This window comes from Scatophagus argus, chromosome 7 (genome assembly GCF_020382885.2).
Source record: "Scatophagus argus isolate fScaArg1 chromosome 7, fScaArg1.pri, whole genome shotgun sequence".
In the NCBI taxonomy this organism is placed as follows: Eukaryota; Metazoa; Chordata; class Actinopteri; family Scatophagidae; genus Scatophagus; species Scatophagus argus.
The window spans coordinates 24,897,282-24,924,583 of record NC_058499.1 but is presented as its reverse complement, the minus strand read 5'-3'; the positions used below and the strand labels follow the sequence as shown (position 1 = coordinate 24,924,583).

Here is a 27,302-nt window from a genome sequence, read left to right as displayed (position 1 = left end):
ATTTACCAGACTCGCCCGTCCTGTCCTTGCGGTGAACTGAGAAGAACTCCTCTGGTTGAACGGCGTGGTCCGGAGTCAGGGGGGTCAGCCATGTCTCAGTGAGGCAGATGACGTTACAGTCCCGTATATGCCTCTGGAACTTTATTCTGGCCCTGAGTTCATCGAGCTTGTTTTCCAGTGACTGGACATTGGCGAGTTGGATGCTGGGCAGAGGTGAATGGTGTGCTCTGCGTCTCAGTCTGTTCCTAACGCCGGCTCGTTTCCCTCTCCGTGACCTGCGGCCTGAGCATCCATTGTTGTTGTTGTTGTTGTAGCCTGCCCGTTGGATGTCGATGGGCCAGTTCGGGTCCGGGATTAAGTTGATAGGAGCACAGTTTGAGTACTGTGCTCCAAGGTTGATTAGTGTCTGTCTGTCGTATGTGTTACGACCTACAACAGGATGGCTTAACAAGTTAAAAATTACGCTAAAAACGACTATATACAAACAAATTTCGGGAGCAGGTACGACAGCGGCCGACCTCACCAGCGCCATCTTGGAAAAATCATACATACAAAAGCATACATTAGTCTTTTTCTGCACACACACACATGTACACACACACACACACACAGTTTAGGTTTTCATGCCCAGTGAGGACATTACATAGACTTACATTCATTTCCTGCAGACTTACTCAAACCAAAACCATAACTTGCCTAACCCTAACCCTAACCTTAACCTCAAACTCAACCTAACCTTAAACCAAGTCTTCACCCTAAAAGTTATTTATTTCCCCATGGGGACTCGCATTTTGTCCCCATAAGGTAGGTGAGTCCCCACATGTAGCTGTGCAAACGGGTTTTTGTCCCCATGAGATCACAAAAACATGTATACACACACACACACACACACACACACACACACACACACACACAAGCTTGCTCTGCTTCTTTCTGTTTACGCTCTCACTGTGTCTGCTTGGTTGACTTCATCAGCAAGACGTTTTATAAGTTCGCCCAACAAATTGCATTTTTACTCATGATTCAGCTGTCTGTGGAACTCTATAAAAGGAGCAGTCCTGGCAACACTGTCTCTTGTGTATTTATGAGGCTGGCATGAGGCTAAGAAAGCAGTGAATGAATTTTCATGGTGAAGCACTCCTTGAAGGCAAACTGTTAAACTGTTTCCTCAACCACGCTCAGAATGTTACCCCACCCCACTGACCCAGGAAGTATCACTAACCTGTAACATATTACCTCTGATAATCAGAGGGAAATAGTTTACAAACAGAAAAGAAAACAACTGTTGGTAGTTTCAATATGTGTGACACATTCTGCCCACACATGCACCCCACGCAGAGATGAAAACAGTATAACACACCCTAATGTTCTTCCCTGTCCTTTAACTGTTCTTCCTCTTTGACTGATGTGGCTTACACACACACACAAGTACCTCTTTATGCCACACACAAACACATAAAAAAATATGTAAATTAAAGGGAAACCCAGTCTCATTAACATACTCCCTTGCACAAGCAAACCAAACAAACAAACTAAGCAGGATAACATCCTCCCACTCACATACACACACCCGAAACTAACATCAACCGCATCCAGACAGTTTTCCTGTATGCCTACTCTGTGCTCACACAACAATGTAGGGATTAAAATCATTTATACTAATCGTAAATCATATACAGAAATCACTATATAATTTTAAATGGCATCGCTGCCTTCTGAATTGTAATCCAACAGTGGGGGTCCAAGAGATTCACAACCCTACAGGAAGGTGCTTTGTTTGTCTTAATCATACACTATATTGCCAAAAGTATTCCCTCATCTGCCTTTACATGCATATGAATTTAAGTGACATCCAATTCTTAATCCACCCTTTGCAGCTACAACAGCTTCAACTGTTCTGGGAAGGCTTTCCACAAGGTTTAAGAGGGTGTTTATGGGAATTTTTGACCATTCTTCCAGAAGCGCATCTGTGAGGTCAGACACTGATGTTGGACGAGAAGGCCTGGCTTGCAGTCTCATCCCAAATGTGTTCTATCTGGTTGAGGTCAGGACAGTCAAGTTTTTCCACACCAAACTCACTCATCCATGTCTTTATGGACCTTGCTTTGTGCACTGGTGCGCAGTCATGTTGGAACAGGAAGGGGCCATCCCCAAACTGTTCCCACAAAGTTGGGAGCATGGAATTGTCCGAAATCTCTTGGTATGCTGAAGCATTCAGAGTTTCTTTTAGTGGAACTAAGGGGCCAAGCCCAGCTCCTGAAAAACAAGCCCACACCATAATCCCCCCTCCACCAAACTTCATATTTGGTACAATGCAGTCAGACAAGTACTGTTCTCCTGGCAACCGCCAAACCCAGACTCGTCCATCAGATTAGCAAATGGAGAAGTGTGATTCGTCACTCCACAGAACGCGTCTCCACTGCTCTAGAGTCCAGTGGTGGCGTGCTTTACACCACTGCATCCGACGCTTTGCATTACACTTGGTGATGTATGGCTTGGATGCTGCTCGGCCATGGAAACCCATTCCATGAAGCTCTCTACGCACTGTTCTTGAGCTAATCTGAAGGCCACATGAAGTTTGGAGGTCTGTAGCGATTGACTCTGCAGACAGTCGGCGACCTCTGCGCACTATGCGCCTCAGCTCCCACTGACCCCGCTCTGTCATTTTATGTGGCCTACCACTTTGTGGCTGAGTTGCTGTTGTTCCCAACAGCTTCCACTTTGGTATAATACCACAAACAGTTGGACTAGACAGTTGACTGTGGAACATTTAGTAGTGAGGAAATTTCACTACTGGACTTGTTGCACAGGTGGCATCCTGTCACAGTACCACGCTGGAATTCACTGAGCTCCTGAGAGCGGCCCATTCTTTCACAAATGTTTGGAGAAGCAGTCTGCCTATTTGCTTGATTTTATACACCTGTGGCCATGAAAGTGGTTGGAGCAGCTGAATTCAATTATTTGGGTGGGTGAGGGAATACTTTTGGCAATATAGTGTATTTGTACTTCTTGATTAACTGACTGGAGAGCAGCCAGCAGAAGCTCCCCATTTTCCCTTAATTGGTTTGTTGTTTTTGCTATATATGGTATCTATGTCAACTAAAATGTCACAACCTTAATAAGTTCCAAATAGGTATTAGTAGAAGGGAGTTCTGTCTAGTAACAGGTCACACTCGACTTACACTTTGGCCAGGAAAGCGAACACTAACTTCAGACTTCAGTTTGAATTTACTGGAACACTCTTCCTTTTCCTGATTGCTGCCATATGTCAAATTCCTTTGGTAATGTAACGTAATCCAAAAGACGTTCGGTTAAAATAAACCAAGAACTTAAAGGTGTGACACCTACCTCCGGGGACGCTGCTGCCGTTCTTTCCGCCTGTCTTCCCTTGGGTTGGGAGGTTTTCCAGGTTCCCGGGGTGGCAGAGGTCTCCCGGCTCCACTGCCACCTGTCCCGCCGCCTGTGCCCCCAGGCTCCCTGGGATTGGTTGGAGGCTTCCCTCCCTCTGGCAGGGGTTTGGAAGGCCTACCCTGCAGCCCCCCAGGTGGAGAAGGACTGGGAATTTTTTTCATGGGAGGCTTGTCCCTGCGAGGAAGGGGCATGGCACCGGGCTTCAGCGGCATGCTTTGGGAGGGAAAAGGCATTTCTTGTTCACATTCATGCAGACAGTGACAGGCAGGCATGTGCTAACAACTGGCATTTCCGCAGCAGAGCACATGCAATGTTCTCACAAATGATCAATAAATAATAATCAGTAAAACAGGCATGATTTCAAACTACATACTTAAAACTGTCTTTTGACAACTTGAGTTACATTATTTATGAAAACCTACTGACAAAGTGTATTTCATTTCTTAAAGACAAACAAGGATGCAAGAAAATCATATAAGCATTGTTGACTATGGATGTTTGCCGTAAAGAGTTTGGTCTAGACCTGCTCTACCTGGAAAGTGTCATGAGACAACTGTTGTTGTGATTTGGCGCCATATAAATAAATTGAATTGAATTAACGTGAAATTTACCCTTTTGTTAACACCGGAGGAAGGTCTGGTTTATTCTTAGCATTCCTCAGTCCTGCTGGACTCGGTGAGGGAGATGTGGAGAATGATCGAGACCTATAAATCAATAGTAAAGTTCAAAATTTCTAAATTAGATCACATCACCGAAGTTTAGAATGACCTTGTAATGCTGCATTATGTCATTCAGAAAAAACATAACTCAATATATACTGATCAGCCACAACATTATGACTCCCCTCCTAATACTGAGTAAGTCCCTCATGGACTCCACTAGAATAGAGACTAGGTATGCTGTGGTATCTGCGACCAAGCCATCAGTAGCAGATCCTTTAATTGTTGTCAGTTGTGAGGTGGAAATTTGTTTTTCCAGCACATCTCATAGATACTCGACCGGACTGAGATCTGGAGAATTTGCAGGCCAAGTCAACACCTCAAACTGGTTGTATTCCTCAAGGCAATTCTAAACCATTTCTGCAGTGTTCATTATCCCTCTGAAAGAGGACATTGCCATCAGGGAATATTGTTTCCATGAAGGGGTATACTTCATTAGCAACAATGTTTAGGTGGTAAATGTCAAAGTAACATCCACAGGGATGGCATGACCTACGGTTTCTCTGCAGAACATTAAACAAAGCATCACACTGCCTTCATTCGTCTTGCCTTCTTCCCATAGTGCATCCTGGGGCCTTGTCTTCTCCTAGTAAGCAACACACACGGACCCAGCCGCCCACACGACGGAAAAGAAAACATGATTGATCAGACCAGTCTACCTTCTTCCATCGCTTCGCAGTCCACAGTTTGAGCCACAGTACTACAGCACTTCTACTGGATCTGACAAAACAGGCATCCCTTCACTCCCCACGTGCATTAGTGAGTCTTGACCACCCATGATCGTGTCACCAGTTCACTGGTTTTCTTTGCCTGGCCCACTTTTGGTAGATCCCGACAACTGCAGACCAGGAGCATCCCACAAGAGCTGCAGGTTTGGAGATGCCCAGACCCAGTCACTGAGCCATCACAATTTGGCCCTTGTCAGAGTCATTCAGATCAATATATGCTTGCCCATTTTTCTGCTTCCAAAACATCAACTTAAGGACAATATGTTCACTTGCTGCCTAATAAATCCCACCAACTGTCATATGCCACTGTAATGAGGAAATCATTGTTACTCATTTCACCTGCCAGCGGTCATAATGTCTTGGCTGATCAGTGCAGGTCATGTTTGAAGTTAATGAAAATGATGCAGAAAACTACCCAGACCCTGTATTAAAAAGGTCAAGATGCCAGTGTAGCATGAACGTTGCACAGTAAACTCTAAAAAAGTACTGTAAGGACGTACTGAAAAAACTACACAAACATGCAGGTTGGACAAAAGCAGAGGACTGTTTTTTATTTGCAAGCACACACACGTGTACCTAGAGCGGCTGCCACTGAAAGAGCTGCGCTGGGAAGAGTGGCTGGAGTAGGAGCTGAACGAGGAAGAGCGGCTGCGGGAACGAGATGACCCAGAGGCTGTGTAGGATGAAGAGCGAGACGAAGACCTGCAAAACACACACACACCATATCCAGCCAAGATTTATATGTAGATGAATATGTAAAATGAGCACATATCAGCTTACTTACAGTCAAAACAGCCGACTTATGTCTACTACTGACACATGTGGATCTAATTGGCATTGCACCAGCTGTTGTGTATTTGGAGCTGGAGCTAACTAGACAACTCACCCTGGTTATCCCACAGTTAAATGGGAATACATTTTTTTATGGGAATAAATAAATGTTATTATATCATAAACAATATAACTCAAAACCCTTTTAACAGAAATGAGAAAGAGTTTGAATTTGAAAGGAATGATGAAAAAATTATCTATACATGTGATGGGTGATTATAAATCAAATCACTGGGTATACTTGTAATCAAAACATGCCATAAGACATAGGCTTGCTTTCTTATGTTTTTTATTTTGTCTAAAAATTATTACACTATTTAACAGTCCAACATTTTTGTTGAAATCATGCAAAATTTCATACATTCCCAAAAAGCCCTGAGCATATTTGGAACTCCTACCTGGAGGAGTTGGACGGAGAAGCAGAGGAGCCCGAGGGCCTATGTCGCCGACGACCTCGTGGTGGAGAGCCTAGCCCAGGGCGTCTCCTGGGAGATTTTGACCGACGCCACGGGTCCTTCCACTCATCTGGTCGCCTCATTACTGGAATGACCTCCTTCTTTGAGGGAGGCTCCACTGGCCTGCTGAGAAGATTGAAAACAAGATCAATGGCTGCTTAGAGACAAGTTGCAGCACAAAAGAAAATATTTTTGCAATTGTTTTAACAGCTAATCATTTAAGTTAAATGGATATACATGAGCATTTCTATACCAGTTTAAACACTGGATACAATTTTAGCATTTCACCAGCACATTCATCCATTTTCTATACTGCTTATCCGTCAGCAATGCCGGGGGGGCTGGAGCCTATCCCAGCTGACTATAGGCGAGAGGCGGGGTTCACCCAATCAGTCAGACAACCACTCATGCACACACTCACACCTAGGGGGAATGTAGAGTAGCCAATTAACCTAATGTGGGAGGAAGCCGGAGTACTGGAGAAAACCCACACAGGCACAGGGAGAACATGCAAACTCCACATAGAAGGGCCCAGACTGGGAATCGAACCTGGAACCCTCTTGCTATGAGGCGACAGTGCTAACTACTGCACCGCCGTGCCGCCCTCACCAGAACATGCATTTTCTTTTTTAAAATTAGGTGACTGAGCTTGAAAAGCCGATGGGTCTATCGTTTTTACTTTACTACTTATTGCTTTAGTTACTGTTTTTCTTCTTTCTTTCTTGTTTTATCACTTTCATTACAGCCTACCCACAAACATAACTAGCTAAAATCAAATGTATATGCGACAACTGTGCATCAGAATCAGAATTCCTTTATTTATCCCAGAGAGGAAATTCTTTAAAAACAGAGTGTAACAGGCTGCACACATATCGACGCATGCGCATTTCCTCGTGCAAACTTCTTCTTAGCAGGCTACTGGAAACACTACATGAAAACTGGTTGAATTATCCCATAAACTGGGAAAAATAATTTTATTATTTAAAATTGTTGGAGTGGGCAACATGTTGAAGTGTTGGATGACTTTATCACTGTTTTCAGAATTTTTACAAACCAAACAATCAATTGTTTAATGAAGAAATTAATTAACGTATAACTGATAATCTGATGAGATATGAAATATTCTGCTTATTCCTGCTTCAACAATTGCTTGAGGTTTGGCTTCAGCAACACCTTATTTCCCCCCTATTGGAAGTGTGTGATGTGAGTTTTGTTGTTTGCATTACTCCTACATAAAAATGCACAATGCACAAATTCTAAAGAGTTTAGCATGTACATGGGTTGCCATGGATAGGTTTAAACCCATTCCAAAATTAATAGCATTTATGACAATAATAACAGCTCCCCCTAACACAGTTAATCAAGTTAAATATCAAGCCAACCAGTCTTTGATTTTTCTGAATTACAGTTTTGTGTTATGATGCTAACAATACAAAGAGAGCACTAACCATCTAAGGCCCCATTTTCACCTGGCATAAACATTCGTCTTATGTAGACCATGTTTTTGATTACGAAAACACAAATTAAGAAAAGATCGATTTAAAAACACGTGCACAGCATTCAGGAAATTAACTGCAAATACACTAACACAATGCAAATACATACAACACAGCCAAATATGAACAACACAACCAAACACTGCAAATATACATAGTGAAGTACAGAAAACAACAGTTTGTCTAGTTTATCTTTCGTAAGATGGCGAACTCTACTATACCCACCCTATTCTGCCTACTATTTGTTGAACTTGCTCCCCTTATACTCACTGGTTGTGTTGGTTAGGTTTATGCAGGAGTGCCTTAAAGGTCTTCAAGTTCCATTTTGTCAGATTTAATGGCAGATAGTAGTTTGCTCACAGACTGCAACCTTAATGGCAGATAGTAGTTTGCTCACAGACTGCAACCAACTGAACACTCCCATCCTGCCCTCCCCTTCTGTGGCCGCTAGCGGCAGACAAAAGAGCCCCTCTAAAGCTAGCATTTGGTTTGTCTGTTATGGGTTACTGCAGAAACATGTTGGTGCAGCATGACGCTGCTTCTGCTTCTGACTGGCTCTTACACTAACAGTTTAGATTATACTGAGATGAACTTAACATTAATGTTTAGTTGATTAATTCATTAATTGATTAAATCAATATACACCAATCAGCCCCAACATTAACACTGACAACACTGCTAAGTGAAGTGAATTTGTTTACAATGCAATGTCCTGTGGGTTCTGGAAATCAACTGAATGTTCTTTGACACACACCACCCACCCAAACATTGCAGACCAAAAGCCTCTGAGTGGGAGGCCTCACCCTCAATGCATAGGACTCAAAGACCCAACATTCCAGTCAGTGACCACAAAATACCCCCAGAGGTCTTGTGTCCCTTCCCCTGTCAGGTCAGAGCTGTTTTGGCAGCACAAAGGGGACCTATAAAGTATCAAGCAGGTGATATTACTGTTGTGGCTGATCGGCGTATGTTGTGGCTACTAGTTCAAAGGAGGAAACGGTTGAAACAAACCACTGAGAGACTTGTCCATGGCTCTTCTTGCTCATTAGTGTGTGAATGCTGACTCTGACTGTGTTGTAAAGTGCTTTGAATGGACACTAAGACCAGTAAATCACGACATAAATGCAAGCACAATAAAACTTTGTATTACGGTAGAGTTTCAGTCCACCTGCACCTTGCCCCTGGGCTTGTACGATCAACAACGTGTGCATCTAATGCAATGCAACACAGCACTGAAAAGGGGCAAGGTGGTGACTTTGTGTGTAAAAGACTGGAGTAAGAATGCTTGTCTGACTCTCCAGAGTTGTTCTGATTGCACTGACTGGTACATTTTAAGGAGTCAGGCTCTGATATTGATGAACTGACTGAACTGACCTTTCATTTTACCTTTTAAAATGTAATGTTGTGTATCATAACGCCATCAAACCATGATTTAAGAGTTAATAGTAAGAATTTGCTGATGTGATAAATCACTGTGCATCAAAGTGCACAGTGTAAGGGAGCTAAATTGCAGTGAACGGTTATGACATTTACAATAAAGATGTGGGGTTTTCCCCAGAAGAAAGAACAATGTTTTGTTTATGTTTTTTTTTTGAAAAAAAAAAAACAAAAAACAAAATTTAAGCATTCATGAACAAGCCTGTCTAAATATTTGTTATAGGAAATGAACAAGATGAGTGGGTATTCCCACGGTGAATGAAACTGTGCTGTACACAGAAGCTTTGAATGAATGTTTGAAGAAGTACTATCTGTGCATGAGCTGTTGTCTGGTGACGACAGAGGCTGAGCACTTTCAGCTGGGTGAGCTGAACGCTTTGGTTTACCATTTGTGATACAACAACAGGACAACTTAAACTACCACATCAATCTGGAACCAGGACATATACTTGGAATTATGTCATCATTTGCTATACCACAATTAACATGTACATATAATGCAAGAATAGAAAAAGTACACCTCCCCCAGTGACTGAGAAATTCCACAAGTGTGATGCAAGAGCGAACAACTGCCCTCACCAGAGAATAACTCGCAGAGCTAAAATTAGAATGACAACACTGGAGCTATTTTTAGCTCTGTGTATTCATTCCTATCAAATTACGGTTTCCTTTGAGGAAGGAATGAAAAGGGAAGCGGGGCAAATAAACCCACAAGGCACACAAAGTATAACTAAACATAATAGGATATTTGTTGACCTTTATCAGCGTAATGAATTGACCAGAGGAGCTTTCTGGAAAAGCATGATGAACCAGCCTGGTGAGAGTGAGCCCAGTTGATTATACAAGCTGAAGCTGGCCTTTGCATGAACCTAACAGCACTGTTCTTAACTGTACATACATGAAAGCATCAAAGAGGTACAGGCTTCAGCAAGGCAAGTTGAAAGACATCAAGTTTAAAACCTATCGAGATCAACGTCTTGCAATACTGCACGGAAATGTAAAATACAAAGCATGACCAACCTTAAATTTAATTACATACCAAGACTTACTACTAGAAGACTTGGAGACCAACTGACTTTGAAAAGCAAAACAGCACAGGAAAAAAAGTCGAACAATGTGAAAATAATTTGTACATGAAAACAGGGAAACGCATAGTATTAATAGTGACTGAGTATGCGTTAACAGAGAATATGCAAAGTCATCCACTATGAGTTGGAAGGAAGTAACTTTTGCATCCACAATGACACTGAAAATCTGTAATCTGGTTGTAGTGGTCTTTCTGCCTTTGAAGCAAAAGGGAATATCACAGCCCTTTCTCTCCATTTTCTGCCACGCCAAATTCCAAAAATATTTGTCTTTCTACTGCATAGACAAAGTAGTTTTATGGGAAAAAAAAACACACTTGTGTGTTCAAGTACCTCTTTTAAGTCTTTCATTTTAATTTCAAATCTCTCTTTATTCAGTTGTACAAATTGGAAGGATTTCCACATGCCTCTGGCAGGTAATATTGCCTAAGTGCTCTACGTCACTGAACACAACATGACTGAACACAATAGCAAAGTGATCGTGTTGGCTGCCAGGTAACAGAACGTCATCAGTGTCATAGTCATCATTGTTTGCACATTCAAACAGGAAAGAAAAACCTTTTTCACTTCCACAATTTCAAAACCAGAAAGTGTGAATAAAGACAATGGAAATATGTTACACCATAGGTTGTAATATCTGTCATAAACTGGGATTCTAAACATATTCGAGAGATTGCAGACCGAGACTGTATTGAGAGGAGTATTTTGTTACACTGCATATTACAGTGGAGGTGTGGCTTTTAGCAAATGGAGTTTCTGTAATACTCAAAACTGAAGTTTAGCTTGGATTTTCCATGTAAACTCAGTTTTGCAAAATAAAAGAAATTCCGCTGTCAATTAACTTCAGAGCTTCAGACAATCTAAATTTGTCAACAACAAGACCATTTACAACTATTTCATGGAAAAAATAAATGCGATGATTCACTAAGTCACATTTGGAATGATACAAATACATAAAAAAAGACTTAAACTTTTTAAAGCTAAATTCTGAAATTGATGCCAGCAACATGTTTCAAACACCACTTTGGTGCATGCAATACCCAATACTTTGCGAGGAATATCTGGGTTGAGAACACGCACACGCACACACACACACACACACACACACACACACACACACACACACACCTCCCCTCCCTGGCAACTTTCTAGATAATGTTAATTCTGCAGCACATGCACTTACTTTTTTCCATTCTGCCATGATCTATTTTTTTCACTACAGTGAGGTTACAGTTTTGGTTGCATAAATACGAATACAATGTGATCATTCACAACCTGCAACAACATATAACATATAACAATGTTTCTGAGCTGAAAGTGTGCAGAACTCATTCTAACACCTATAATATTATAAACATAATGGTGTGCATGCCTTTTCACGATTTAAAGAAAAGATTTGTTGCATTTCTCATCTTGATTGGCACTGACTGATGGCATATATTGCTTGTCTTGTATATTGAGTGTCTTAATATTCAAACCACTTTCATATAACTCAGCTGGGAAGGATTACACGAGTTTGCTTTCATTACTTTAGCCTAGGAAGGTCCATTTGGCTTAGGCGTGGATTAAGAGGGAACATTAAATTACCGCTGCACACTGGTTGAAGATGTCACATTTCTGAAAATGTATGTTCTGCTTGTTTAGCAGGTGCTTGATGAATCAACTATAGTATCTTCACTTTGTTGCATTTATATATATTGAGTAGTGTTGTTGTTGACTGGGGCTGCAACTAATGATGACTATCATTATTGATTAATCTGAGCGTTATTTTCACAATTAACCCCTGTGTTGTGTTCTGGGCAAATTTGACCGATTTAAGTTTTATCTCTGAAAAATATAGTTAATTTGATCAGACTGACCACAGATTCAATGACTTTGTCCACAAAGAGGATTTCAACACACAAAATAAACTGTATTTGCATACAGTTTTGTGTATTTTATTCAACTTTTGTACACTCTTGGTGTCCCCAGTCAGAAATGACCAGTCATGGCAGGTCTGCACCGTGGCAGGTCGATACACCATAAGTGAAGCTCTTGATTACATATTTGACCACCACACTGGTGAGGAGAAGAGAGTCCAGGAAACTCACAGTGAGGATGGATTAGTGGAGGAACCGTCAGAAGATGAAGACGACACAGAATATAATCCAGACCAAGAAATAACTGATGCGGAGGAATGCAGTGATGAGGAGGATGGCCATGCTGAGTCTGCTGTCAAATTCAAGTCAAAGGATGGTAACTTATCCTGGTCTTCATCCCCACCTGAGAGTCACGGTAGGCTTTCCGCTGAATATATCATCAGGATGACACCAGGACCTACAAAATATGCCGTATCCGTGATTGATGACATCAAATCCTGCTTTGAACTGTTCCTGACTGAGTCCATCGAAACCACAGTGGTAAACATGATCAGCTGGAAATTGGATTTACAAAGACACTTGGAAGGAAGTAACCCAGACAGACATCAAAGCATACATGGATCTTTTGATTCTGACTGGTGTGTACATATCCAGCAATGAATCTACCAGCAGCTTATGGGATGCAGAGTCTGGTCAGACAATTTTTCGGGCCACCATGTCACGTTGTAACGGCTGATTAGTTTTGAGAACCGTGACACAAGACCAGGCCGTCAAAAAAGATAAACTGGCAGTGATCAGAGAGGTTTGGGACAAGTGGGTGGAGCGCCTGTCACTCATGACCGAAGTCCAAACAGCGTCCGGTCGCTTTTAGGAGACACTGCCCTTTCAAACAATATATGCCAAGCTGTCTAAATATGGCATAAAGATACAGGCAACATGTGATGACATTGCACTTTTGCAGGTTACTGGCACATCCTCTTGTCAGAGGAAGACAGTACGTTGGTCCATGGTGTTATTTTTCAACATCTTAGCTGTGTCACCTTATGGATTCGTGGTGTGGATGGAGGTGAATCCAGGATGGAAGGCGGGGAAATTTTTCAAGAGGAGGCTATTCCAGGAGGAGTTGGGGAAAGCCGTGCTGGCACCCCACATTCAAAAATGCCAACACCTTTCCTGAACGCCAGCCTCTGCCGCATTGGTGTGGCAGAGATACAAACTCAAGAAGCAAGATCACTTGCTCCAAGACAGAGAGGTGACAAGAAGAAGAGGTGCAGTCTGTGCACACCAAGAGATGTAAAAACAAGCATAACTGGCCATAAATGCAATACATATGTTTGCAAGAGACATGCAACAACCTGCACATATTGTGCAACATGCGCATGAGAAAAAAAAAAAACAAATTTAGAAGTCTGATTTTGTTATCAGTTTTTTTCCATTATCAGGCAAAACACATCTGACAGACTGATGAACATTGTAATGTTACTGTTCTTGTTAGTTGTTCTTAATGTATTAAGACATAGATCTTGAAATATTGTGAAATCGTCAAGTGTAGTTTTGGAATAATTTCCTTTGTACACAAAAAAATATTCACTTTTAGTCACTTTTGACCAGGAACACAACAGGTGTTACTTTATGTGACTGATTTTTAAAAATCAGTCACATAAAATGAAATTTTAAATGGTTTCAAAACAAATGTCCCCGGTAACTTTGACCCAAAGTAGTCTGTGCTATGCTATGTTTCATCTGATTATTTCTTAGAGTCAAAAAAATTACAACCAAAACCAGCCAATCCTTAGAATTAAAAAGCGAGAGCGAGCAAATGTTTGACATTTTAGTTGAAAATTACTCAACTGACTGATTATCAAAATAATTCTTTTAATCAACTAGGTCATTAGTCAACCAATTCCTGCAGCACGTCGACTATCTGTTGTCACATTTATTTCAGCTTGTGTGAAAGGCTATTTGACCTCTCCACACTGAGGAAAAATGTCCAAAGCTTAAATTCACTGACTTAAATTTTTATAGACTCCCCTACCAAGATTATTTTATTATGCAGCTCTATTTGGAGCACAAATTTAGTTCACTAAAATAGAAAAAAACAATAAAAATGACGGATATTAAGTTGTTCTGTTTGTTTATCTGTATTAACATAAGAGTAACATAAGTCACATAAGCTCCAAAACTAAAAACAACTACAAAACTGTAAAATGAAGCACACTTGTTTTCATGCCTTGGTCATTAGAGTGGCATGTGAAAAATGAACTGATGTGCCACTGTGATTTACCTCCGCCTTGCAGTCATAGCTGAAGTCAGGTTTGCCTGAAAGCTTGGAGGGTTTCATTTCATTCATTTTTTTTGTTGCTGTGGTTTCTGGAAAGTAGTACCTTGCAGCCTAACTGATAATAACAGGAAACATGGTTCAAGAAAAAGGCATGCCAGCGGGACTTATTCTAAGTAATACAAACTAACTAATCTTGTACCTGAGCTGCAACATTTTTATATAACCCAGTATTATATACTAGAGTTGAACAATTAATTGCATTTGCGATAACACTGCGATATGAAAAAACCCAATTTTCCAACCTGCAATTACACTCTGTCACGCGACAAGTTTACACGTTACAACGACCTCACGTTAATCTGTTTAACAATGGCCTCAAGCTTGACAGAAGCTGAGACTGTGGAAACTTTAGTGTCAAAGAGGAGCAGTACGTCAGTTGCGTGGGTTTTAAAAAAAGAAGATGCTGCGCAGCGTCAAGTATTGTGCAAAACATGCCTTGCTAAGACTGCTATGTCACGGGGCAACACTAATAACCTGTTCCAGCACTTTAAAAAAACCCTCAAAGCAATGTATGACAGTTGCATGGCTAAGATGCCAAGCACCAGCATCAAGTAAGTCAAATACCACACGGCAGGGATCACTTACTGAAATGTTTGAAAGCATAACTCCATATGAGCGTACTTCAAAACAGCACATGGAAATTACTCAAAAAGTAACTGAGTGAATTGCATCTGATGCCCCTCAGTATGGTGACCAAGCCCGGGTTCACTGCTTTAATAAATACACTGGATAAGCGGTACAGCATGTCGTCCTGTACATATTTTAGCCAGGCTGCAAGAGTTCTTTGCTGCTACAACAATGACAAGGCCTTCATCCAACATCAGTGGCTGACTTCATTTCTGCTTTACTGCATCAATGGCAAACATTTCCACAGAAACCCTTCAACATCCTGTAGAAAGCCTTCCAAGAATAGTGGAAGCTGTTATAGCTGCAAAGCCATCTATGTATTAAGAATATGATGTCATAAATGTCTCTGTGGTTGTAAATTTTCTGGGGAGTACACTTACGTCTTTATGTATTCTGTGATAATAAGTTGCACTGTAGTATTCTTATTCTTAAATAAATATCATCTTCCTGTCCTGTATATACTCTATTTTCTCTAGTTATTTATTACACACATAAAAAAAAAATGTTATATCTGAAGATGAAATAGAGGTCATCAGGTGATCCCACATAGTAACTAGTCACGATTGTCATATTTAGCGGCAGACGCAGAAGCAGTCAAACATCAGCCAACAGAAACCAGATCAAAGATAAGAGACGCAAGTAGAACTGTAATACGTGTTTCCCTGTTAATCAAACTTTGACAGTGTACAATTTCCCCCTTTTGCATCAGACCTGCTGATTAAATGTGCCTATATGTAAATTTTTAAAAATACTGAATTCAATGCTGAAGTGCATTAGCAAGACCAGTTATTTCAAATTTCACTTACTTGGGTGGCATGGTGAGGGGAGAACGCGGTTTTAGTCTCTCCTCATCTTTCTTCTCCCTGGCGTCTCGAGGGGGACGCATCCTCGGTCTCTCCTTCTCGTCCCGCTTCATCCGATCCCTCTCCCATTCTTCTTTCCGTCGCATTCTCTCCTTCTCACGCTCCCGCTCTCTCTCCCTCTCTCGCTCCCTCTGCCGGCGCTCTCTCTCGCGGTGATCTCTCTCCCTCTCTCGGTCCCGGTGCCGCTCGCGAGGGTCCCGGTCGTGTTCGTGCTCCTGTTGAGGTGAGCATGATCAGTTTTGTAACAAAACACATGCTATTTACTGACAAAGTCTAGGTTGGGTAGTCTCAGAAAACGTGCTGCCATTAGTCTACATTTTTCTTTCCTGAATAAATGTCACGAAAAGAACAAACGCAACCATGCGGCAGCAGGTTCTCACAATAAATTTGAAAATTTTGTGTGTGAAGTGTATTTCATTTCAATCGATATCAATAATAACTGATATATTTTTAATCAAAGTAGGAGAAAAGTGGTTGCAAGGAACCACTTTTTTCTTTTAAAATTTTACTTTGATGGTCAAAATTTATTTTTAATATTGAAATTAAGGACATAAGGAAATTTGTAGTGAGTCTTTTTGTATTCTCTAATTCACTTTGAAAATAGTCATATCATTATTGCTACTAATACAAACCAAGTGAATAACACACCTGTTAAATGGTTGGCTGGTTGCATGTCACTTGTAGCACACTGCATTTTCAGGCAATAAAATGTTTATGAGTCAGGGCATATTCACAATGTGCTTTAATTGCCATTTGAATTAAATACATTAAAGTGAAACTATCAAGCAAACAAATGTTATTGTTGCTACTGAAGTGTCCAATGTTTTGCTTCCCTCTCGTCTTTGGGCAACACCCATTAATTTCTACTATAATCAGAATTAATATAGATCTAAAGTTTCATGTTTAAACAATGAAAAAAAGCCCCCTTTAAAGCCCCCAATTTAAAAAACAAACAAACAACAAACTATACATTTGGTACTCCAGTAATTATTTCAGGGGCTAAAGGAACATGTCACCTGGAGGAAAAGTGGCACACTGATGTGCTCCTGAGAAACAATGGACACACTTCCAACACACATTTGCTTGATTTTAGGTTGTTGCAGGACTCGCTTGTGATGAAATCAATTGACATTAGAGAGAACTATTTAAGCACACTGTAAAGGAAACTCACACTGTAGTGGTATGGAAGAGGAGCTTCTGTATACTGCACTCTGAAATTTTCATACTGGCCACCTCGCCACAGGGCCTCCATTTCATAGTCATAGTATGGATCAGCATATGGGTCACTGCAAAGAGAAATACAACTTGTACAATATCTCTTAGAGGTTACTTAGAAGTTCATTCAAGTTCAAGCACACAGGGCTAAACAAATTGTTTTTGTTTTGCTGGTGAATTTCATTATGTTTTTACAAGTAGCCATTAAAAATGTCACTTGTTTGTTTTAAAAACATTTCTCAGTTGCTGAAAAACAACTGAATGACAATTACCAGCAAGTCAGACTGACAGGAATTCAAAAGATACAAACATGGCTTTTTCTTATCAGAGTGGGAACACTCTAAAAGGGACTTTATACACTGCTCTTTAATGAATTATCTCATTTGGATACTGGATACAAGAGATATGGGAAAAAAGGCAGTGCATACAACATAAACACTCTGTTCAATAATAACATAAAAGCAGGGTTGTGTTCAACACAATCAGGTTCTGACAAGGAACACAAAAAGTGAGGTGGTAAGAGATCTATATGTCAGTGTTAGAGTTCACTTACCCATACATAGGATCTCTGAAGTCCATTTCCCTGAAAGAGGAAAACAAGATTAGGATCAAGGACAACAAATCAATTGTAACATACATCGATCAGCCACAACATTAATACCACCTGCTTAATATTTGTTATGTCCCGTTTATGCTGCCAAAACAGCAGCAACAGCAACAATCTGACCCGCCATGTTACACATAAAAACATGTTGCCTTTCTTGTTGGGTGTGTGTGAGTCAAAGAACATCCACAGTTGCCAGAACCCAAGGTTTCCCCACCGAACACTGCATTGTAAACAGATCATTAATGTTAATCACTTCATGTGTCAGAAGTGGTCATGTTGTGGCTGATGAGTGTATTTGGTATATTCACTACAAACAGTAATTGCGTGTTCACTTAAAAGGGCAAACCACACCACACCTTTTTTTTGTTAAGGAGAGGAAAGTCAGACATGGCCCTTAATACTTTAAATATGGGTGCTTAATTAAATATGAAAAAAATCTTTCTTTACAATGTTTAGTTTCATGGAGCTATTCAACAAGAGTGTCTGTTGGTGTAGGGAAATGAAGACAGTACACAACGGCACCTAGAGAGCATAAGAGGTCTGAACTGTACTTAAAACACACAAGTTACATTTGATTTGAAAACTCTGTATGCATGATCCAGTGGAAGATCTCATCTAAACAAAGCGTGTGCAGTGGTTAGTTTTGGTCAATTTAAAAAAAAAAACAAACTTCTGAATGAGAACAGTGAGACAGACCAAGTGTTGGCCCACGTAGCTTCCAGGTTTGAACAGGAAAACACTTTCACTAGTTCATCTAAAACTAGCAGCTTCAACCAGCCTAATATTACACTCAATCCTACACCTCCTGCAAGATTGCAGTTCCAGGATCAGAGGTTCTAGGGGACAATGGTGTTTTGCATCAATGACACTGTTTCGTCATTTTAACCAATGACACAGTGTCTTCAATGGGAGCAGGTCTTACTCTCTGATGATGCGGTAGCTGCGTTCTCTAAAGAAATCATTCTCTTTGTCAAAGTCTCTCTCATCCTCTCCGATGGTCACGTTGAAACGCTTCTCCTCGAAGTCTGGCTCCTGCTCTTTACGGATGGTGGCCTTCTTCAGCACCTATGGGACACGTAGAGAACATCTTTTTAAGACAGTGACAGAAACGGCAACGGAAGGTAACTTCACTCGGAAATTCAAAATTTCATAATTACATGAAGAACAGTGCAACATCACCATACACTATATGCAAAGGATCATTAAGTTGAATAAAGACTCTAAAATAATTGGTTTCAACATTAAAATTGAACATTATAACCTTTATGACAGTGGGAGGACTGTTGGGTTAGACTACATCAGTGTTAGGTAGGTGTACCTTATAAATTGGCAACAGAGTGCATTTTATTGCATACAGCTTGTTGTTACCACTAAATTAACATGTTTGTCTCTCTCTACTTCGAACTCACATACACATGTGCACACACATGCTCCTTTCCATGAACAGCTGGTGCATGTGATGTAACGTTACATCAGCATTACCCATTTTTCATTACAGAGATCAAAACTCATTTTACAGAAAAATAGGACTTGAGAATATAAATGTATATAACGGCTGTGCAGGACCAGTCGAACAGTTGTTTAATCGTTGCTATCCTCACTAATCAGTACCAGAAATACTCAGTTACTAAACTAATAATTATTACTCTATAAATGTCCATTTAACAGTCATTTCTAGAGCCAAGCATAGGTAGGACACCACACTGGTCTGGTAGGTGTCACTTTGTGCTTTGGGTCACTTACAATAAAGTTTGGAACTTTCACTCAGGGGTAGGAATAGGTACCTAAACCTGGTATTAAATAGGTCTAAGAGTCAAATTTTTAAATACTGAAGGATTACCAGTCCTGCTTTGACACAAGTCTTTGAAGACATTTCACCTCTCATCCAAGAGGCTTCATCAGTTCATGCTCATCAAGACTACATTAGGCTAGTCTGACCAGCTGACGAGGAACACAGGTATTTAGCCTCTGTGGAGTCATTATCTCTTCAAAGGCATATAACCATGTTGCAGTCGATTCAATCTCTTTGAGGCACCCATGTTAACATGCAAGTTGTAAACTGATGCGTCTAAGACGTTACTGAAGAATGTGATTGTATATGCAATATTTTATGGACAATGTGGCAATATTTTCCAAACTGATGACAGGAAAAGGTAGTAATGGTAATAAAGCAGTAGTAATAAAACTGCAATCATTACGCAGGTCTATGTTCGTAGGTAGTTTACACACTCTCAACAGACTGACACCTGTTCCTTTTAGCCCATTTTATTTCCATGAGCAGCAGTGGACGTGTTTACCTCTTTGGCATGCCTCAGGCCTCTCTCCCAGGCACTTTCCACAGGAGGCTCCACTGGAGGAGGGGGTGGAGGGAGGTCTTCCACTGCAGGACCAGCCTACAACAGTGACAAAAGTGAATTCAGTTTCTGCACACTTGCACATATGCTCACAGAGAGGCGCAGCCATACAGTCAGTTGAATTGATGTTTGATTTGATAAAACCCATGAGCATTGCATTCAAGACGTTTTTTTTTTGGCTTTATGAACTGTGATAATGTTACAACACATCATCAAAAGCATACAGCATACATAAGTATGTTTAATGTATGCTATGTTTAATAAATACTGCTTTACAAAAGAAATGAGTCTTCATATCAGTGCTATAAAAATGCAGAGTAGTAGGGCAGAGACATACCCAAGGATTATTGGGTATGAGTGGATGTGGTCCTCCAGGAGGTGCTCCATTAGGTGAGAAGAGGTCTGGCTTACTGATGAGGGAATAGTTACCTTTGTCGTTAACTCCAGGGTGGATGAACCTACAGTTCATACCCCAAGTACAATTTCCTGGAGAAAACAAAACAGCGTGGCTTAAGTGCATTTGCAGGCAACTGATCACACAAGTTACTCAGAGTGCCAAAAAAAAAAAATACAGGTTTTGTCATGATTTGTGCATTCTTGAAAAAAAAATTGAAAAGCTTTTCCATATGCTGCTCATGCACATTGCAAAACTCCAATTAGATGTTGATTGTGTTTTCTATTGTAGATGTAATCATAAGTCATTTTTAAGACAAATGCATTCTTGTAAACATTTTGGTACAAATAGAGTTGCAAATTAGGCAACACTTTTAAATTTAAACAAAGTGCTAATACCACAAATGACAAAGCACCAGCAGTGAAAAGCATATCGGACCAATTCAGACATTAATGTTGTTGCTGTGACTCCATTAAATAGTCTTAAAAAAAACAGTAAAAACTAAAAATAAATAGAGGACCTTCATATTTATTCATGACAAACACACTTTCATTTTAAGTAGCTAGTTTCTTATTGAGTGCATACCCCAAGTTGAAAAGTTCAACAGCTCCACCTGCTGAAGAACAGCTCTTATAACACTCACAAACAAGAACATTCCTCCAAAGCAATAACACAAATTATATTATGACAATTTACATATTATTACAAAACACAGATAACATGAAATAATTAAAGGAACATGGTATATGAGATTTTCACATATAAAACCTTAATGCCCAAATGGTCTGCCATTTAATATCAGGAACATTGTTTTATCATCAACAAACAATTTTGTCATGTACCCCTTAAACATGAAAATTAAAAAAAAATCTAGGGTTGTGGTGGTATGGCCATGGCTTTGTAGAATAAATCCATAACGGTAAATTCAACATTGAATGCCTTCCCTGATCATTTATTATCCATTTTCCATTTTAGCTTTTGTATATTGTCCAAAACAATGTACAAAACCCAAAAATGCACGAAAAAATAAAGCACACTGGGCTAATTGTTCCTTTCCTCTTCTTGCTATGCGAGGACAATGCATCATCACACATCAGTGTCACTGCAGTTTTTGTTTTTACAGCAATCAGGCCGTTTCACCACTTGCCATGGTTTTCAGTGGTATCCCCACACTGGGATGTCATTTGAAAATGAAAGCATGATAGATTAACATTATTGATGAACTTGGCCCACACTGCGATTAGGACTTGTAATGAGGATATGGCATATAATGATTGTGTGTGAGCTGTCACTAAATTTATTTCCAGACTTTACACAGGTCATATGTCAGGTCAGAATCAGAATTCCTTTATCTGTCTCTGAGGGGAAATTCTTTAATAAAAAACAGCAGAAAACGGTTAAGAAAAAGATGGGAGCGTCTGTAACAGACAACCCCGATTAAATACTGAGCAGACTTTGATATAAAATCTGAACTGGCTTTTGTCTTTCAAATTGAAATTTGCTAAAAGAATAGTTCTGGGGTAGGATCTGCTCTTCACCATCTACCTTTAATGAAGAACCGGCAGACAGGGCGTGGTCTGATCTTCCTGTCCGAGGGATCTTTGACTTCCCCCTCCTCCAGGTCATCATCCTGCACACATACACAAATGGCAGACCATGACACATCAGAGCATCTTATATTATCCTTCCTACTGACTGTGCTAAAAAGAGGGCATCTGGAGAGTGACTTATTTGTGTTTCATTTTAAAAAGCTGATTTAACATTCGCATGGTATTTGGCATTATTAATTATACTGGACATAAAATTTGATGAACAATTACAAGTACAATTTCAAAAACCAAACAATGTGAAAGTCCAAGTCTTCAAAAAGGAACCATCAACAGTATGTGACATCGAATTGTCACACAGGGTCACATGGGTCTACATCACAGGTATGACAAAAGATGTGAGAAAGCAAACTAAATGCACTGCCTTGTGATTATATGCCTCCATGCAACCAGTCAAGTTGCAGCTTACATCCACGTCTGTCCAGACATAAGTCACAGAACATTTAAATACTCAAGTACAGTAAAAGTATCTCAAAATTGTACTTAAGTACAATATCCAAGTAAACTGTACGTACTTAAATTACATCAATGGTTATTCCAAATGTTGACACTAAGGATTTTTATTTAAACTGTGAATGTATATCAGTAGCAAAAAGCAGCTATTGATCTGCTTGCTGACTAATAGTTATTACTGGTATTGGTTTGATAGAGAGAAAAAAAGTTGTGCTTTATTTTACCTAACGGACGTGATGATCAGCACTAGGTACAAAAAAGCAAAGCTACTACCTGAACATTTTCAAACTGCTCTTTGCTAAGGAGAAAAACAGATTTAAGCTAACTTTCAGCACCAATGACTGCATGAGTGTCTGCCTGCAATAAATGTTGCCATCAGAAGGTGCCTGCCTGTGTGGATGTTAACATATCTCTAATCTTTTGGGACCAATACACTACATTCAAGCTATGGAATACATGTGTGGCATATGTGCAGAATGTGTCCTGCAAGTGGACTGCAGAACGTGATATAAACAGCACAGCTGCGTGTCTACATTGACTGCAGTTGTCTGTGTTCACATTCATTTGGGAGTATATTCAGGTCCTTAGACTCAAAGCTTAGCAAATGGTAAGGTTAAAGTTGCCAAAAAAGGATGTTAGAATTGAGTACAATAATGAATACACATGTAATCACCCATTTCTGACATTTTGGATCAACTTGGGACACCTCCCATAAGTCCAGTCTCTGTTCAACAGACACTGTTTTGTTAGAGATGCACAATATACACTGGGTCAATAAATGATCAGCCTAATAATGAAGCAATAATCAATTTATAGCTGATAAACAGTTAATAATACAAAGCCAAATTGGTTTCACTGATTTAATAAGCACAGCATTTACAAACTCTGATACAGGGGGTGGGGGTATGGACCTTTAAAGTTGATTTGTGATCCACCAGTAAGCACAGAGAAAGAGAAGAAGAAGAAGAAGAAGAAGAAGAAGCGCTGCTGCTGTGCCTATGACATCAAACTGCTGCACCTCTGCAGAGCCACACAGTGTAGACTAGACAGCCAAACATGTCATTTGAAATACAAGTCCCACAAAGCTTCAAAGAAGAGGGAAAAAGTCTGACACAAGAAATCTGACTAGAGCTATGAAATACTCTAATTAATCATTCATTTGGGGTCCTTATATTTTAGCTTCTTACTAAACAAACTAAATGTTATGTAATTGTTTATATAAAAATGTGACATTATTCTTATTGGTTATGGTTATTGGTTATTCACAACTAAATCAAAAACACAATAAAAGCAATTCCAGACTAGAGAGCAGCTTCCAAACTATGTGCATGTAATTTATTTACCTGTACTCAGCCAACAATCTCATACAAATTAAGATAGAACTACCAACAAAATTATAGTTACTTACATCAATCTCTCCTTCATCAATTTCTCCATCATCTTCATCCTTCTTCTTTTCTCTGAAGGAATCTCTGCGCACCCTTTCAGGCCCTTTCGAGTCGTCCACCCTCTTAAAGTCACTGTCTTTAGGAGATGGGGGAAGAATTGGTTTTTTCTCCTTCTTCTTACTGCTTTTGTCCTCACACTCCTCTTCTTCTTCTCCCTCTGCTTTTGTGTCTTCTTCATCTTCCTCCTCCTCCTGAGCAGGGATACTGGGCTCCTCTGGGACCTCCTCATCATAATCCAGTTCATGCTCATCCAGCTCCCGGGAAACAGATGCAGAGTCATCCTTCATCTCCCTCACTGCAATAGCTCTCCTCCTCGCCTCAGCTCTCATCCTTTCATCCTCTTCCTCCTCTGCCTTGCTTTTCTCTTCCTCATCCTCATCATCCACCTCAGCTGTCTCATGCTCTGCTGAGGCTTCCTTTCTGTAGTTACTGTACCCTTCCTCCGTGTCATCTCCATCCTCTTCAGCAATGACACCCTTGACCCGTTCTGGCTCTGAGTCTGGAGACTGTGGGGTGTCAATGACTCTATCCTCTTGCTCCTCTCCTTCCTCCTCATCCTCCCCTCCCAACTGGTCCCCCTGTGGACCTTCTTCATCCCCTTCCATCAGCATAATGGTCCCATCCTCTTGTCCCATCCCTTCTATTTCTCCTACGGGATCCTGATCCTCTGGGTCAGACACAAAGTCAGGGACCACCTCGTCATCTTCTTCCCTTTCCTCCTCTAATTCCGAACCTCTTCCTTGGCTTTCAATCTCCTCTTCATCATCCTCCTCAGCCAGCGCCCCATTCTCTTCTTCATGGACTATTTCACTGTCTGAGATGAGCCTGTCGTCCTCTTCATCAGGAGAATCCAACAGCTCACTGTCAGAAAGGCCCTTCTCCTCTTCCTCAGGTGACTGAGGGGACTGGGTAGGGCTCTCAGGAGTATCCATTAAAGAATATTCTAGTGGAAACAGAAAATACAGTAGCCTGTCTCTAGTCAAAAGTCAAAATAAAGCACACAAATACATACACACACATATACACATACGGTACAGGCTTGAATTGCACTGTCAGACTTTCAAGTATAGTTTAGCATATGAGTCTATACACATACAGTATATTGCATACACAACACAGTACAAAATAACTGACTAGATAGCACACAAAATGTATGACTCCAAATGTAGGCTGAGTGAATTGGACTTTTCCACAGAAAAACTATCTAGTTTGCTAATAAACAGGCGATTTAAATGGAAAAAAATAGAACTTCTTCAATTTTACTATATCTTTGCTTAATCAAAGTTAGCTTCCGGCGCCGCTAACTCTACGGCAGGAAACCCTTAGCTATAGCCAGATAGCCACTAACTATATACCAATGGTAGGAGCTTAAAACTTAAGTGCTTCAAATGTTTCATAGGGATTCGATGGTGTAAGTTACCGAATTTCAAATGCATAATTAGAGAACAAGACCAAATGTGTAATTACTACACAAGTTCACCTGTAGCGTAAGATGACTGGTAACACTTACAATATCTGGGTCGCGCTAAGTTGCAACAAGGCCCCTAACTTGACAACGCGGGGAGCTGTTTGACCACCGAAAATACCGTCCTCGGCAAACAGTTTCCTTGATGTATACTAACAAGTAAATCGGTTAGCTGAAAGACATAACTAACGGACGCTGCCGCTTTAGCAATGAGCGGACAATGTAGCGCATTCGACTGTCTTTCAATTAACAATGCAGCCTCCCTGAAGCTAAGCTAAAAGCGCAGCTACACTCAGCTAGCTGCTAACAACTACACATTCTCATTCACCTTGCCGACCCGGAGCTCTTTAAAGAAGGTACTGCCGTGTTAAGAATTGCCCTCTTCCGCCGATATTGTTTTTACAGTATACAACAAATAGTATACGGTTTTATTCAACCGCTTTGTTGGAGAAAATAAAACACACGGCACGACGCACCGATAGCGGCCATTACCTTAACGTCATCAACATACGACAATCTATGAGGAAAAGGCGCTGCTGGAAGTGAATGATGACAGATCTGAGATCAGTATTTGGGATTGTTGACCGCTGTGATGTAGGCTCCAGAGCGAAAGTGACACAGTAAAAATACTGCTAAAACTAAGCACAACAATTTCCACTCAGTGTTTACTTACTCACCTGTTCATCTGCAGATGAAGACGGTGAGACAGAAGCCAAAAGCTCTGCAGCAAGCAAGTTTACTATGAGTGGAGACTGTTCTGTCTTGTATTCAATATATTGATATTGAGTAAAATGTGTAAACCAGAATAGCCCCGCAGGTACCTTAATCAAGGGCTGCTGGCCATTTTTCAAAAACAAACAGAAATAAATTCAATTAAAAAGTTTGTCACATAAATGTTATTAATAATAAATTATAAAATAATATAATTTAATAATAATAATATCTTAATAAATAATGTATACCATGATTTGGTCTAGTGCAGTGGTTAGCACTGTCGCCTCACAGCCAAGAGGGTTCCAGGTTCGAATCCCAGTCTGGGCCCTTCTCTATGAAGTTTTCATGTTCTCCCCGTGCCTGCGAGAGTTTTCTCTGGGTACTCCCATGGCTTCCTCTCATGCACATTAGGTTTGGCTACTCTACATTGCCCCTAGGTGTGTGGTTGTCTGTGTTTGTGTCAGCCCTGTGGTTGACTGGCGACCAGTTTAAGGTGTCTCGCCCGTACTCAGCTGGGATAGGCTCCAGCGCCCCCGCGAGCCTGGCGGATAAGCGGTATGGAAAATGAATGAATGAATTTGGTCTGTAATGTTTAGGTATGTCAAAGAATATCCACATGATTGCCAGAACTCAGGGTTTCTCCGCAGAACATTGTATAGTAATTTGTAAATATGTTATTAATGTTATTCACTTCATCTATCTGTGATTTAAATGTTGTGGCTGATCGTTATGTGTTATTGCATTTATAGCCATTCTATATACAGTATTGCTTATTTAAAAACCAACATGTTTTTATGTGTAACGTATTTAAACCAAATATTATTTGTGCAAACAGTAAGAAATACTAATTTGAATAATATCCTGGCCCATTTTCACGTAACACTAACTTGTTAGTGTAAGGGCAGTTATCTTTTAAATATTAGGCTATTATACAAGGTCGCATGCTGCCAACTTGCAGACACTAGATGGCAGCAGTGGCCTTAGACCAAATAATGACAGCAAATGAGCAGATGTGTCGGAACCTTTGAAAATTTGGGATTATTTTAACAGTGTACTACAATTCCAGATGTCCATACTGAATTGAATATCTTTTAATTTGTATTTAAGACCAAATTACGCAAACTTTGTTAGGTATTAATATATTTTTTCCCAACCTGGAAGTGAAATTGAAAGCATTTAAGTCTACAAAGGGC

General features: G+C 40.3%; 1 protein-coding gene across 6 annotated transcripts in view; it reads right to left on the bottom strand.

The window, feature by feature from the left end:
• Window positions 1–26,023, bottom strand: part of zc3h18 (zinc finger CCCH-type containing 18) — a 36,144-nt gene extending 10,121 nt beyond the window's left edge. For 2 of the 6 annotated variants that reach the window (XM_046394025.1, XM_046394028.1), the window contains exons 1-13: window positions 25,724–25,881; window positions 23,891–24,873; window positions 21,968–22,052; window positions 20,366–20,514; window positions 19,972–20,067; window positions 18,597–18,739; window positions 17,621–17,650; window positions 17,024–17,138; window positions 15,796–16,067; window positions 6,088–6,270; window positions 5,435–5,560; window positions 4,023–4,115; window positions 3,349–3,624 (exon numbers count right to left, since the gene is read on the bottom strand). In XM_046394025.1, the coding sequence (XP_046249981.1) occupies window positions 3,349–3,624; window positions 4,023–4,115; window positions 5,435–5,560; window positions 6,088–6,270; window positions 15,796–16,067; window positions 17,024–17,138; window positions 17,621–17,650; window positions 18,597–18,739; window positions 19,972–20,067; window positions 20,366–20,514; window positions 21,968–22,052; window positions 23,891–24,862 (2,540 nt within the window). In that variant the 5' untranslated portion in view covers window positions 24,863–24,873; window positions 25,724–25,881. The other 4 variants (XM_046394026.1, XM_046394027.1, XM_046394029.1 and 1 more) reach the window with 4 other exon arrangements.
• Window positions 26,024–27,302: the final 1,279 nt, after the last annotated feature.